The following is a 16,210-nucleotide window of genomic DNA, read 5'->3' on the forward strand; positions in this document are numbered from 1 at the left end:
GTGGACGTGTTCACACTGTCCAGCCACACTACACTACAAGCTTTCTTGCTTCCACTCTTGTCACAATGTTTGACATATATTTAATCATTCAGTGTGTATAGGGAAGGCACTATGGGGGAAAAAGTGGTAAAGAATATTCCAATGGAGACGGCAAAGAAAAATAATGGTTTCAAGTTCTATAATGTTTAAAAAAAAAAATTTACATCATATTTCCATATGTTCTGATTGAACATGTCAAACCTTTCACTAGTTTCCCAGTCAGCATTAAGTGGATGAACTCTACGTCAACAATGTGTGGGATCTTTTAGTAATCTCTCAGCTTCCAGTGCACAAATGACCTTGAGTTAAAAAAATATGATGGTTTTAATGGTTTTGCTGCACAATGTCACATGGTATGCACCATATGGAGGTGCCACATAGTGTGACACTGGCCAAAGAGAGTGCACAGAGGGAAGCATGAATCATGCTGGTGGCTGCCACAAGATATTTAACTGGACACGTGTTTGATTTAATGTCCAAACACAGTTATGTCCAGATACTGACAAGTCCAGTTACCAAACATCCAGATATTAGGAGAGACTACTGCATTAACAGAGTGTATCCAGGAGAATTGAACCATTGTTGCTGTTCTCCCATGTTTTGTCTCACCATAGGAATCCCAGTCCCTTTGAAAGAGCTTTATACTAAAAGTCTATTTTTTGTAATTTGTCGCTTTATAATTACCATCAAAGTACAATAGCTATAATCAAAATCCAAAATATATTTCAGATGATTAAGTTTTATTTGCTGTTCTTCCATACTAAAGTTATGTATTTATTGTGAATAGAAAACTAGACCTTTAGAGCATAGTATTTCATGTAAAAATTGATACAAGAACATACTGCTTATTGTTTCAAATGCTTTAGATAATAAAAGCAAATAGTGATATTTCAGATTAAAGTTAAAATTTAAAATTTATATAGGAAATATGGACAATATTAAGTTATATATTTGTCAACAATCTCCTGAAGGAACCATTCATCTGAAAACTCAAGATGATCGCCATCAACACTGACAAACTGAAGTTTCCCAGCTTCATCCATCTCCTTCAGTCCTAGACGGTCCTGCAACAGAATAAATTTTCTTTTAAAATTCACTAATAAAAAGCTAAGATAACATTTGCAATGTATCTATATATGAACATAAAATGGATGCATTATGGTTGATGGATTCAAGATTAAAATAAATGCTGTACATATAACCTTTGGAGAGAGAGAGAGAGAGAGAGAGAGAGAGAGAGAGAGAGAGAGAGAGAGAGAGAGAGAGAGAGAGAGAGAGAGAGAGAGAGAGTAAAAAAAAGTGACTGTATTCTGCTATATGTAGAGACAAAGGTATGACAGCCTGATATGCTGAAAAGTGACATGCAGTGGTTGTTACGTGCTACTTCTTAAACATATATGGCAACCCACTGCATGTGTAACCACTTCAACTCTCAACAGTAGATGTCTTGACACCTAAGTGACAGGCCTCATTAATCAACTGACTGCTAAAGCATATTATTTTTACTATGATAAAAATGCCTTTCACATTCAGACATGATATTCACGTGATGATATTCATGACATGATATTCATTCTGTGATGGGAATGACTGGGATGCAGCAGCAGAATACAGATGCAGGTACCCAGAAAGAAACACCCTGACAGTACAGAGGGTGTTTAAGTTAAGAGTGAGATACGTTCCGGAAGGCTGCTCGTAAGTCATTTTGCTCGGAACTTATCATAATTTTTCAGTAAAAAAAAAAAAATAAATAAATAAAAAAAAAGGTATCTTGTTTCACAAATAATGTAATGTTTACTTACTTGATACTATGAGAGAGAGAGAGACAGAGAGAGAGAGAAGAGAGAGAGAGTGAGCACCTTGCCTTATGGGTGATGTGGTACTACTGAGTAGTGACAGGCTTGAGGCTTCTGCCAAACACAAGTCTCAGATATGCCATGTATATGACGTCGGTTAAAATGAGATGCCTCTCTCTCTCTCTCTCTCTCTCTCCCCTTTTTGGGTTATACATGCTTTTATTTACATAATTCATTAAGATGGCTGTTGGAAAGCATAAGACAGGTCTGTTTACCTATTTGTGGACTTTGGCTGTGGGTGTAGCCAAAGCCCAGTAGGTGTAGCCCCAAGTTATGAGATGTTCTCTCTCTCTCTCTCTCTCTCTCTCTCTCTCTCTCTCTCTCTCTCTCTCTCTCTCTCTCTCTCTCTCTCTCTCTCTCTCTCATGCACATTTCTTCCTTTCTCCCTCTCTCCTAGGGTTATACACACCTTTATTCATGTAATTTATTAAGATGACTAGCTGGAAGCATAAGACAGGTTTGTTTGTCTATTCGTGGACTTAATATGGACCTGGCTTTCTACACCATGCACCACAACCCTCTCATCTCTATGCCTCTCAGAGGCTGACTGGCAGAAGGCCATACACCATGGAATCTCAAGCCAGACTTTTTAAATTAAATTAAAGAGTTTTAAATTAAATTAAAATTTTAAACTAGCGTCTTAAAATAATCTGCTACAGGGTCTATATCCTGGGGCAGTGAGCAGTCCTTTGCTATGCTGCTGCTCTGCATGGGTAGTGGCAAAGCAGCATACTAGGTAAATATGGCATGTAATGCCAAATTTGAACTTTTGGTTAACAAAGGGAGCAATATTGAGAGCACAATTTCATTTAGCGTATGGACTGCTCGAATCTCTGAACATTCATAACTTGTTAACTCATAACTCAGACACCTTCTGCATAGTATTCTAGAGTGTCAGCATCTACATGAAAGAGGATATTTCCCCGGTACTTCTGCAACAACTGAGTGTGTTGGAGCAGCTCAAGACAGTATCGTCTGGATGACGATAAAAAGGCCCGCATCAGTACAAGAATACATACAAATACAAAAATACATAAAGGGGCAAAATTCATGGAACATAGCACAATGTGACCACTGAGAAAGAATATCATATAATCTAGGTCATTTAAAGGAGTGGTGGGAACACCATGAAGCTGGTGAGTTGCCATGTATGTTTAAAAAGTAGTACTTAACAACCACTGCACAGCTGTGTTAACTGTACATTTTCTTCACTGACACATACAAAAATTTAATCTGTCATTTACCAACTGTTTCCTGTAAGGCTTTGACTGTGTAGAATGACAAAAAAAAAAAATCACTTAATGCCACATGGTGCCACTCAAGTACGTAGCAATCCAAGGAAGGAAGGAAAGGGGCTAGTGACTCCTGCAACACACAACTTACACATTAATTTCTTGCAAAATAAAGCAAAACACAGCATATGTGAATAGAGTATTTTCGACTTAAGAATTACTTGAACTATTGAATCCCAAAGTATGTACCTTAACTTGCAGGACACCCTGTATAGAAAGCAAGAATTACAGGTATGATTTTGCCCTACATTTTTTAAAGGTATAGTAATCTCATCATAAGATATTATCATTCACAAAGCAAGTTAGTTATTTAGCAGTATGAAATACAAATAAAAATCAACAGGATATAAAACAATTACAGTGGAACCTCAATTCCCAAATTAAATTAATTTCTGAATGCCGTTCAAAATCCAAAATGTTCAGAAACTGAAACTATTTTTCCTATAGGAATCAATGTAAAGTTGATTAATTCATTCCCAGTTTATGACAGATTCTTCCACCACCATAATGTTCACTCCACAACATCCAGCTTTTAAATGATTTATCCAGAAAGGATGCAATGAATGAACTTAGTGACACAGAACTCATCAGAACTTAATGTTTAGATTGTGTAGGTATTCTCTACGTATATCACTGATCTAGTGAAGGGAAGCCTTACAGAATGACACAGAGAGAAGCAACCAACTTACTGCCAAAATGAAGGTGAGCATAAAACTTAGACATCTTGCTGCAATAGTGCAATAGTGAGAGCGTTGTGGGTTATCAAGAGAGCTACAAGTGGCTTGGGAATCTTCAGTCCCGAAAAACTGTTTGTTTACATCGAGGCTCTTCAACAGGACCACATTTAGGTAACTTATTTTTCTTCAAAAATTGAATTACTGTTTTACCCACTCTGTTTCTCCTCCAAATACATTAAAATGAAGGAAATATTTACAGAAACTATATATTAGTAATAAACAGCAGCCTTTACTTTGTCTTTTAGTATTCAAAATCAGGTAACTTTGTTTGAAAACTGAATTATGGTACAGCAACCGAAGTAATTATGAATTAAAAATTTTGTTCAAAAACTGATTTCTTCGAAAATGGAGGCATTTGGCAAACAAGGTTCCACTGTGCTTGAAAAACTAATAGTTTGAGTTAGGAGAAAAAGACAGCCCCAGAACTATGTATGAAAAGCATCCAATCCTTACAATATTTGTCAATATTTGTTTAGCAACCTCATATTGCAAATTGTGCCTTAGCTATAACAATGAATGTCTTAACAATTTGCAATAATAACACAATGCAACAAAAGTTCTTAGTGAAAATACTAGACATCACCTGTGCATAGTTAACTGTGGAAATTAAAAGTTAGCTGTGGAAATTAAAAATAAATTCAAAGATTCAGTGGAATGAGATATGCTGGGCACTGTCACCATGTTCAGGCAGAGAAACCTACCAATTTTGGTCTGCTTCACCTGTATGCAGTTTTGCTTCCCTCAATTTTAAAATAAGGAACATTCAGGTGTTCCACCAATCATCATCCTTTATTGAAAGATCATGAGGGCTTCCACAAACCAAAAGCAGGTGAATTAAATAACTAAATAATTCATGCTTCATGATTTTCAGATTACTATCCAGGAAGTTGTTGATAATATCAACATGTCAACTGGAACATTCACCCAATCCTCATTTCTAATTCAAACATGCACTGCATCAGTGCAAAGTTTATGCCAAAGCTCTTCGGAAAAGAGGACAGAGAAAGGACAAAATATGGTCTAAAGCATGGAAACTAAAAGTATAGGAAACATACTATTTATGTTTATATTTCTAATTTGATTTACAGCATTCATCACATGAGAGAGAGAGAGAGAGAGAGAGAGAGAGAGAGAGAGAGAGAGAGAGAGAGAGAGAGAGAGAGAGAGAGAGAGAGAGAGAGAGAGAGAGAGAGAGAGAGAAGCCGACACTATGTAAATGTGACCAATACTTGTCAAAGCAGCGCGTAATTTGGAATGGTAAGAATTTAGGATGAGGTGCTAAACTCGGGAGGGTTCTGTATATATTTGTTGTGTTATTTCAAATGTAGTAGCGGAAATGTGCTCATTTTGCGTATTTTTTTCAAAGTTGTACATTTTTTGTTATTTTCTGGTTCCCTGGAATCAATTAATTTCTTCCCAGATGTTCTTCAGACACCATAATGCACATTTGCCATTACAAACACTATGTTGGAATGAATCATACCCGTTGTCATATATATATATATATATATATATATATATATATATATATATATATATATATATATATATATATATATATATATATATATATATATATATATATATATATATATATATATATATAATTTTTTCTGCACTTGTTTGTTTACCACTGATCAGGCCTGCCAACATGATTGGCAACTCCTCCTAAACTGTGAAGTGGCATGTGTTTTTAATAAATTTGCACAGCCAGCTCATAGTTCAGTGCCCAACATTTAGATTACAGTTCCAAGGCTTGGCTCCCAAGTATTTAATGAATCAGCCATTAGACATGATCATGTTCTCATACACTCTACTAGCCAGATGAAGTTCAAACCGAAGGGTCATTGTTTTTGCACAAAGGAGATATAGTATGAATTTCAGAATAAGCCTAAAAAACAATGTTTCCAGACAGGCTAAATTAAGTATATTGTTGCACAAGGTGACTATTTAAAAATTTTAATCAGCTTTCCTTAGTAGTCTCAAAGCAAAAACAAGTGACAACTCTGCTTGCTTATCTACTAAGACATAGTTACAGATCCATGTGAACATTTGAACATCATCCCAAGCAATCCAGAAATTTGTCAGCATGGATTTGCTACAAAAAAAGACTGACCTCAAGATACAGTTCTGTTTGTTGCAGGGGCAGAATTTCCTTATCCTGGCCTGGAGAGTAGAAACCAAACCACTCGCTCTCTGTTGGGACCACCATAGAATCTTTCAGGAACTTAACCATAACAAAGTTGTCAAGCTTCTTCAAATTGCTGCGATACTCCTCATTCACCACCTGTCAAGCAAGCAAATAAAAACATCAGGTTTACTTGAGTCAAGCACTGTACAGTACATAATTGGATATGAATTCAAGTAAAAAAAATAAATAAATAAAAATTACAGGTGGACTTTAGTCCCAGGTAAGTACCCTCATGCACAGCACAATACAGTGGAACCTCAGTTTTCAAATTTAATTAATTCTTGAATGCCATTTGAAATTTGAAATATTCAGAAACTGAAACTATATTCCTCATAGGAATCAATATAAAATGGATTAATCCATTCCTGGACACCCGTAAACCCTGTCTTGGCAGCTTGTGACAGATCCTCCCACTGCTAAGGTAACTGCTCCACAACATTTTCAGCTCAGAAATTATTTATCCAGAAAGGATGTAAGTGAACTTACACTTACATGTATGAACTTAGTGACATGGAACTCATCAGAAGATATTGTTTAGACCGTATAGGTATTCTCCTTGTGACCAATCTAGTGAGGGAAGCCTTACAGTGACAGAGAGGAGCAACCTACTCACCACCAAAAGGAAGGTGATCATAACACTTAGACATTGTGCAGCTGGAAAAAGCTACAGGAAAAATGCAATTGAAGCAGTTATGGGTCACTGAGTGAGCCATGGGTGGCTTGGGATTACCCCTGAGCCAGCCAAACCCTGTTTGTTTACATCGAGGCTCTTCAACAGGATCACATTTACCTTATTTCAAAGACTGAATTACTGTTTTACCCAGTGTCTCTTCCAAATATATAAAAATAAAGAAAATATTTATAGGAACTCTAAATTAGTAATAAACGGCAGCTTTTCTTCTATCTTTTAGTATTTGAAATCAAATAACTTTGTTCGAGAACCCAATTATGGCATAGCAACCAAAGCAATTACATGTTCAAAATTTTGTTCAAAAACAGATTTGTTTGGAAAGGGAGGCATTTGGTAACTGAAGTTCCACTGTACTTGACAAATGATCCAGGTTATAGTAAAAAGTGCTATACAAAAAAAACAATATAAGGAAACACTTAATTAATAAACTTATGAAAAATAATACAAAAAATTTATGAGTGATTACAGCACAGCACTGTCTCTTCCTGCCACCAACCTGTTTACCTTTGTTATAATCCAACCATCACTCTTCCCAACATTCAAAAGGGATCCCAACAAGACACTACACTCAGCAGACTGCTGGAATGTCAGCTGGGGAAACATTTCCTAATTGAATCCACATATGATAACATGCTGCTAGCCACTTCTCACTCATACCAATCTAGCCCTCTGAAAGGGTTTTGAGAATGACATGGTATCAAAGGCCTACAGAAGTGTTTGGCTACAGCAATGGAGAACAGACAGATAAACCTCAACATGGAAGGAAACAAGAGCTAAACACAAGGCAAACAAGACAGGGCAGCTATCCCTTATCACTAATCCACACATAGGCCAGTACTATGCCAGCATTTTCTAAGTCACTTTTGTGCAGTACCTGTTGCATACACACTACACTTAAAAAAAAATATTAAGGGGCCTTTCTGTGCTATAAATGAATCATGCTGTCCCAGATCACATTTTAACCCTTTCACTATGACATCAGAAGCAATGCATGGACTTCATAAGCATCTACAAGAAAGTTAGTGATGAAAAATTTTTTTTTTTTTTTTTTTCAATTTCTTTCCAGTTCAGATTGGATGTGGCTGTAGAATAAAATAAAGATGTCTCTGAGTGATTGGTAATTAGGGAAAGGTGTGACACGTGGCAGTCAAACAATTAAGCAGTATAGGTACTTATGTAATGTACCTGAATCCAAGTCGCATTACTTTACATCAATATAACCTTAGATTTTTTTTTTTTTTTACAATATAATGTAAACCACCAATGTAACCTTAGATTTTTTCTTTTCAACAATATAATGTAAACTATATTCATCTGAATTTCCAATTTACAATGTGGTAAATTTACAATTTACAACATAGTAGCCTAGCCCATAAACTCTACTTCACTTCACCTTTTAGCTCCATTCATTTACTGAATGAACCTCATTTAATGTATGGACCTCAGCGATCTGAATTGACAAATGATTTTGGTAGGTACCAACACTAAAACTCCAGTAATTAACTAACATATGTGGAGGACTAATTTTCACATCCTGACTCAGCAAATAACAAACCTTTTCATTATTAATATCAGCAAGAAAAATTGAATTGTTGCGGTAGTCATCTTCATGTAGTGGGTCATGCCAGTACTGGGCCTGAACAAGGCTGTCCTGAATCCAGCTGAAAAGTTTAAATATTTATAAAATTAAGAGAGCACCATGTAGAATGTTTTAATACAGTTATGATGTAGGAGGCTATTATTGAAATTTTAAATATTGTACTAGTAAGTTAATGCTTGTGTTTTGACATTACAACAAATTATTTTAGTATATTTAGGAGTAGAGAGTGGCATGGGGATTTAGAACATGTCTCTAAGCTTTCTGTGTATTGTTAAAGAAAAAAGCTGCATAGTCCTCCTTCAGAAAGCTTTACTTTCTGAAGAAGCAAGAAAGTATAAAATGGCATTTCAATTGTTAAATCTTATTGTTTTATTTTCTATGCTCTTACATTTTTATTTCTCTCATATCTATTGAAAAAAAAGTTATAAACCAAATGATTTCATTAATAAAAAAAATATGCATGAATGAAGAATAATTATTGTAACAACAAACACAATCACAAGTGAGGGATGGATGTGTGATGAAAGATAAAGGTCAAGAATCCAAGCACTTGAAATGAGTAAGCTGAGAGATGTCTGTGGTGTACAAGGAATGGGGAGTGAGTAATGAAGGTGTAAAACGCATTTTGTATCTCAAGTAAAGATGAATTAATCAATACTGGAAAGGATGAAGAGTTCAAACACAATAATTAAGAGGGTTTTTGAAGAGTTCAAACTCAATAATAATGGGGGTTTGGCAATATAGATATTATGTCCAGAAAGTGAGATGACAGAGAGGTACAGTATATGAGTATGACAGATGAGGCAGGTGCAAGAGCTATATTGAAATGGGAGGACATAGTAATAAACCACATGAGAGAAAAAGGAGAGAGGAGAATAAGAGGATCAGACTATGCAAGGAAGAAGTGCAATTACAGGAACAAATAGACTCTCCTTTTATGATCATTCCCTGAGGAGAGTTCTGGAGAACATGCATTAGATATAGACAGACAGATAGACAAAGACATCCAGATAGATAGTAGAATGGATAGACAAAATAAGCAAATCACACATACATATATGTATGTTGTTATTGTGAGAAATTTACTTATTGATACCACTGTATTTGGAGAAAAGTGGAATAGCTTTTCTCAGATATTATGCTTAAGATGCTTTCTGTCAATTATGCTCATGAATTTTGAAATAAAAAAAAATAAAAAAATCACTCTGAAACCACAAGCCCAAGGAGTGTTAGGAAAAAGCATCTCCCACTTACACAATTAATATTACAAATAAATAAAAGTAAATAATCTAATATCAAATAGTATATCTAATTCTGCACATGAATAACAACTAAAAGCTTTCCCTACTTACGAAACATAAGATCCATAGTTCAGAAGCTTACGGACATATTCACAGAAGCGGGACTCACTTGGAGACGATGGACAAGATGGCAAACCAAACACACCTTCATGTTGTCCTCCAAGGGTAACCAAATTCTTCATAGAAGGATTTGGACAGCGCTCAGCCACGGCACGTCTGTGTACAACTATTCCCATCACCATCATGTGGCAGATCCCAAAAAAACACAGTTGACAAAGCAATAGAAAGTTTATAATTTAAGACCATACCTTTCAAACAATAAGCAAACAGTTACGGTAGCCCCACCACCGTCTTCTTTCTACAACTCCATCCTTCAATCCTTCTTCCAAGCCAAAAATCAAAACACAAAACGTGAATACTTGATATAAGCTCCAAGGTTTAGGAGACGTCGCATCTCCTCACAAAGAGCATTGCCTGGAGGACAGTTTGGAAGGCCAAATATTCCTTGATGCTGACCGCCAAATGTGATGAGATTACGCATTGCTGGCTCAGGACAACGCTCAGCCACAGTACGGCTATAAGGGATTCAAAATGCATGAATTTTATGGTACAGTATTATTATTTTTTTTATTTTATTTTATTTTATTTATTTTATTTTATTTTATTTTTTTATTTTATTTATTTATTCATTTATTTATTTATTCATTTATCTATTTATTTTTATTTATTTATTTTATTCATTTTTTTGTATCCACTAGTTAGACAGCTGGCAAGTAAGACACATTTGTGCCTAAAAGTTTCTATGTTACAGTAATATATTTTTTTTTCAATGGTTACATATTCTGTCATGGATATATAACATTAATAACATATCACTTTTACTAAAAAGAACTGCACTTTATGCTCCAGTAGGTAATACAGTACATGAAGAAAAGTAAAGAGAAAGACAAGAAAAGGGGAGAATATGAAGGAAAGCAAAAAGTCAATGAGAGAGAGAGAGAGAGAGAGAGAGAGAGAGAGAGAGAGAGAGAGAGAGAGAGAGAGAGAGAGAGAGAGAGAGAGAGAGAGAGAGAGAGAGAGAGAGAGAGAGAGAGAGAGAGAGAGAGAGAGAGAGAGAATAATCATAGTAATGTTTTCTTCCCTCCCTGTACTTGCTGCCCAGTTGTATTTAGGCTCAAGTAGCCTCACTAGTACTTGCTGTCTATGAGACAATAGCTAAGCCATCTATTTCCTGAAATTCATCTTGTCAAATCTGTTTTGCAACTTACCAGAGCCTTCATCACAAAAAATATCAAAATCTTACTAGATCTAATTCTCTCAATATTTTCTGGAAAAAAAATAAAAATAAATCTATCTACATTTTTTACCCATTTTCATCAACAGAGAATTATGGTAATTTTTATCTGAAGCTGAACTCCTTGCTCAGATCTTTACTGAATATTTAATACTGGATCTAAATGAAAATAAGGAAACCTAGCACATGTTTCTCTTGGGAATAAAAAAAAATAGTGAAAACCTGAAAGAAAAGAAAATAATTTATAGTGGAGAACTTACTGACACAAAAATAATGAAGATGTACTTAAGGCTGGACCATATCATGAACTAATAATTCAGCTCCATTTTTTATCTTTTATATTTTATTAATTTACCTATTTTACTAGATATCAGTAGCCTAACAATGACAAAATTGTAGCACTATTTCAAAATTATAAACTTCATCCATTTATGTATATACTAGTACACCAAACTGAAATTCACTTTTAAAGAGAGATACAGGTGAGCCAAGGCATCACACCATATCCTAGAGGAATGAGAATATAGACACAGGGAATACAATGGAAGTACTCGTATTCTTCCTGTCTGACAGCAGAATGTCTGACTAGGCTGTCTCTCTCTATTACAAGTCAGTGTTCCTCTACTATGAAGGACAGGCCTTTCCTTCTACCAAAGGATTAAATCTCACACAACCAATACAATCACTGATTTTACCTTCCCGAGAAAAACCTAACTGCAGGGTAGTCACAATGATTCTAAGATTCACAGCACAGTATCATTAATAACATGTTTGAACATCATTTGTCCTTAAACCAAAACAAAATATTTCTAGCCTGTACTCATATTAGCAAAAATAAATAAATAAATAAAATAATAATAATGATAATAATAATAATAATAATAATAATAATAATAATAATAATAATAATAATAATAATAATAATAATAATAATAATAATAACAATAATAATAATACTTACAGAAACTGTCCACCTTGTGAGAACCCCATGGCATGGTAACCACCTTGTAGTTCAGGGTCACTAGCCAGTTTCTGGCACACTTCCTCCACTTGACTGTTTACATTCCCAAAATAACCATGTTCTTCATCCTAAAATGTAAGATTTTTTTTACAATAACAAGAACCCTATCTTCAAAATATTTGAACACTAATATTGTGATGCATGAATGTTTCCTATGCTTCTGATACTACACTTCCCTCAAAGTGACAGACTGAGAATGGTAATGACACAATAATATAGGTTACTTAAATATTTATCAATAAAGAAAAACATGAACTTCTATTTTGTTTTACTAAAAAAAATTACTATGTAATTTTATAATCTATCATTATCTCTTTACTAAAACAACATTACCTTCCTGTATATCTACTACTGGAAAATAAAAAAAATGTCTGACCTCAAGAATTTCAGATCAAATGTTGTGGACTTTCACCAGGATGACATCACTCCTCTCCCTCTATGCCTTGTCCCATTTTAAGAACAGAAATCCATGGGTGGCATTCCCAGTCCCACAATTTAATCTCTTTTAATAACCTATTAAAACATGATAAGAACATGGGGAGAGTTGACCTACACCATGTGTTTCACAGTTGACTATAAAGCTATATGATTACCAGGTTGACTGCACCATAGCTAATATTGTTTACACTGAATTGGGCAGTGGAGGCATGACACATGGTGACATCCCTACACTCAGTTTGAGGCAGAATCTAAAACAGGAATCAAACATCTCATCTCTCACTAAAATAGCTTCTATAAAGTTAGACACGCTGAGCTGTCTGGCAGTCTTCTCACCCTCCGCTGAAAATTCTATAAAACACATATGTACACTTCACATATATGGGGACTAATCAATTGTCATTAATCTCTCTCTCTCTCTCTCTCTCTCTCTCTCTCTCTCTCTCTCTCTCTCTCTCTCTCTCTCTCTCTCTCTCTCTCTCTCTCTCTCTCTCACCTCCTTCACTACAAGGCTATATCTCTTGCTATCTTCTATAGTTAACTGCTCTTATGATCTTGCTAACTGCATGCCTCCCCCTCTTGTGGTCTTGCTGCACAAGGCTTTCTATTTTCTCTCACCCCTATTTTGTTCACTTCCCTAATGCAACAGTTAACCAGTATTCTTAGTCTTTCATTCCTTTTAATGGTAAACTCTGGAACTTCCTGCCTGGTTCTGTATTTTTCCTTACCTACAGCTTGAACTCTTTCAAGAGGAAGGTTTCATGACTCTTTTCCTTCCTCATAATTTTGGATAATGTTTTTGATTGCTCTTTGGGGTCTGGTGAGCACAAGGCAAGCTGAGGTCAGGCATTTTCATGCAACACAAAAGAATATGGCAGTTATGGCCAGTTCAGGGGTCACCTGTCATAGGAGGGCATGTGCCCCCTTTAGTTACACCACTGATGGAGTGATACAAGACTGCTATTTTCTGTGTTGCTGTATCAGGGCACATAGCTGCCCATTACATCCTTACATTACATCAAAAATTAAATGTGTAGTACAAGAAGTGCCTGAAGTGGTCTTAATACCACTGCCTCTGAGCTATATATGGATGTTTATTCTTAATATTGTTGGCAATTGCTGCATTCATCATGTCACTGGAAAGCTTATATGGATGTTTATTCTTAATATTGTTGGCAATTGCTGCATTCATCATGTCACTGGAAAGCTAACAAAAAATGAACTAAATGTTGATTCATAATGCAATTCATTCCTCAAAAGTAATATTCTTAATTTTCTTTTAATAATTTGTAAACACCATGAACAAAAATATTCAACCTAGTTGAACTATCAGAAAAGCTAGAAATAAGAAAAGTCTCAGAAGAATGATTCCCAGCTTTCTACCCATGTTCTTTTTTTATCATTTCTCATGACTCAAAGAGAATATATACATTTTGTGGTATTATTATATTTTTCAGTACAATCAGAAAAAAGAATGGAAATGGCAACAACCCTTGTCACATTAAACTTAGTTCTGGCTGAAGCTTAATCACCACCATGTCACCTCTCTCACAACCCTACAAAATGCTTCTTTGAAGACAATACATAAAACACAACTACTTTTTCTCTTGGAGCTATTTAAATGTTAACAGTTCATCATTGTGTTCCCAAATGAAACAAAACTGTATTGTATCTATTAATGCTGGATCTAGATTGAATCATTAGATTCAAATCTACTGGATTTTTCTACAGGACTAGACTGAACTAAATCTAACTTATATCACAGCTAGTATTTGGAAGATACCAATTTTTTCCCTTGGAGTATATTATCAATCCTAAAGGTCTGTAAATATATACAAATGGGCCCAAAATATAACTGAAATGTGAGGAAGGAAGATGCTTACTAAGAAATTAATGTATAAGCAGATTAAGCAGATAATAAGCAGATTAGTGGGACAAGTAAGTGGATGTTTTAATTGATAAGGAGGACATAAGAAAGATGAGTAAGAATGGATAGGAGGGGAACATGGAAGAGTAGATGGTGGGTTATTTAGTCTGAGAGAGAGAGAGAGAGAGAGAGAGAGAGAGAGAGAGAGAGAGAGAGAGAGAGAGAGAGAGAGAGAGAGAGAGAGAGAGAGAGAGAGAGAGAGAGAGAGAGAGAGAGAGAGAGAGAGAGAGAGAGAGAGAGAGAGAGAATGCTCATCACTCAAATCTGTGAATTCTCATTTCTTACCACAACCATAACTCTCAAATTTCAAGTGGTGACAAGTGAGGGCAGGATGGATGGTCTCAGGACTCATAACTATCAACTTATAACAGGATTTTTAAAGAACTAGTAGCAGGAAGATTACTGACTTGAAGGATGACAGAAAATATTTCTCTGATATATGCTGGAAAGTTTGCATGAAATTTCCAAACTTCATGCAGCTACACATAACAAACCTCTCCATTTCATACTTACAGCAATAATATTATCACCAATCATGAGTGATCTGACATATATGCCAGGAATCCTCTCCTCAACCATCTTCTTGATTCGTCCCATGCTGAAGAAAAAGCAGCAAGTATCTCCTGAAAAGGAAAAAAAAATTTTCATTGATATTTATAGAAACTAATGCCACTCTCCAGATAAGGATTTGTGAAAAATCACCATTCACTCATCTATAATGATGTTATATATAATTCTTTAAAGTGGGAGGCTACAATGCCTCCTCTTTGCAATCCAGTCTCTCTCTCTCTCTCTCTCTCTCTCTCTCTCTCTCTCTCTCTCTCTCTCTCTCTCTCTCTCTCTCTATCTAATGTGGTGTGAATATTGTAAGTCAAATGAAAGTGTAAACAAATAAATATTATGTTCCCTATACTTTCAGTTTCCATGCTTAAGACCATTATTTCCTCCTTTCTCTGTCCTTATTTCCAAACCAAAGCTAGGCGTTGCATCTATATATATGTAGATAACCTGACTTGCTCTCATGCCCATGCTTTTGAATCAATAGAATTTTCTACCATCTCACTGGGACTTCACTGTTATTCTCTTAAATCTATTTATACTGTTTTCTGTCAATCTCTCATCTAACTTTTCCATTCAGAGTAGGTTTGTGTCAGGGTAAAGTCAATGTGGTTGTTCAACTTGTATAAGAAAGCATAAGTATAGTAGTATGTACATGTATAGTAAAGGAAGTAAATATGAGAGCTTAAGGCAGAAGCCTGAGTTTGGTCAGTGGGGAAGAAAGGCTATGAGATCTAAGTCAGCAACTATTTGCTGATGATACAGTACTAGTGTCTGACTCAGAGTAGAAGTTGAAAAGACTGGTGGAGGAGTTTGGACATGTTTGTAGGAGGAGGAAGCTGAAAGTGAACATTGGTAAAGCAATGAAATATTAGAGAGAGATAGGTGGTAAAAGGATGAATGCAAGATTGAATGGAGAACAGTTGGAAGAGGCAGATCATTTCAAGTACTTGGAATCAACAGTTATAGTGGATAGAAAAGTTGAGACAGGTGAAGAGCAGGGTGAAAGAAGGAAAAGTACTTGCTGAACTAAGAAAGATCTTTAAACATAAAACACTGGGTATGAGTCTAAAGAGTGGTGCCCAATATTCAGTATGGTACTGAAACATGAAATCTGAATATAGCAGAGAAGAAACAGTATGATGAATATGTGTAGAGAAACATGGAGGAATAATATAAGAAATAAATAAGAACTGATGCTTTGAAAGAGTTGGCAGGACAGGCAGACCAATGTGTGTTAAGATGGGCATGTGCAGAATAAAGGA

At 35.4% G+C, this 16,210-nt stretch overlaps 1 protein-coding gene across 2 annotated transcripts in view; it reads right to left on the minus strand.

Moving 5' to 3' along the window:
* Positions 1 to 762: 762 nt before the first annotated feature.
* Positions 763 to 16,210, minus strand: part of LOC135102914 (palmitoyl-protein thioesterase 1-like) — a 17,820-nt gene continuing 2,372 nt past the window's right edge. The window contains exons 2-7 of one of the 2 annotated variants that reach the window (XM_064008576.1): positions 14,901 to 15,010; positions 11,963 to 12,090; positions 10,127 to 10,282; positions 8,362 to 8,467; positions 6,041 to 6,211; positions 763 to 1,103 (exon numbers count right to left, since the gene is read on the minus strand). In XM_064008576.1, coding sequence (XP_063864646.1) covers positions 978 to 1,103; positions 6,041 to 6,211; positions 8,362 to 8,467; positions 10,127 to 10,282; positions 11,963 to 12,090; positions 14,901 to 15,010 — 797 coding nt within the window. In that variant the 3' untranslated portion in view covers positions 763 to 977. Of the gene's footprint in view, positions 1,104 to 6,040; positions 6,212 to 8,361; positions 8,468 to 9,758; positions 9,924 to 10,126; positions 10,283 to 11,962; positions 12,091 to 14,900; positions 15,011 to 16,210 lie in introns of both variants that reach the window. The other variant, XM_064008575.1, reaches the window with a different exon arrangement.

The sequence above is a fragment of the Scylla paramamosain genome, chromosome 8, assembly GCF_035594125.1.
Source record: "Scylla paramamosain isolate STU-SP2022 chromosome 8, ASM3559412v1, whole genome shotgun sequence".
Classification (NCBI taxonomy): domain Eukaryota; kingdom Metazoa; phylum Arthropoda; class Malacostraca; order Decapoda; family Portunidae; genus Scylla; species Scylla paramamosain.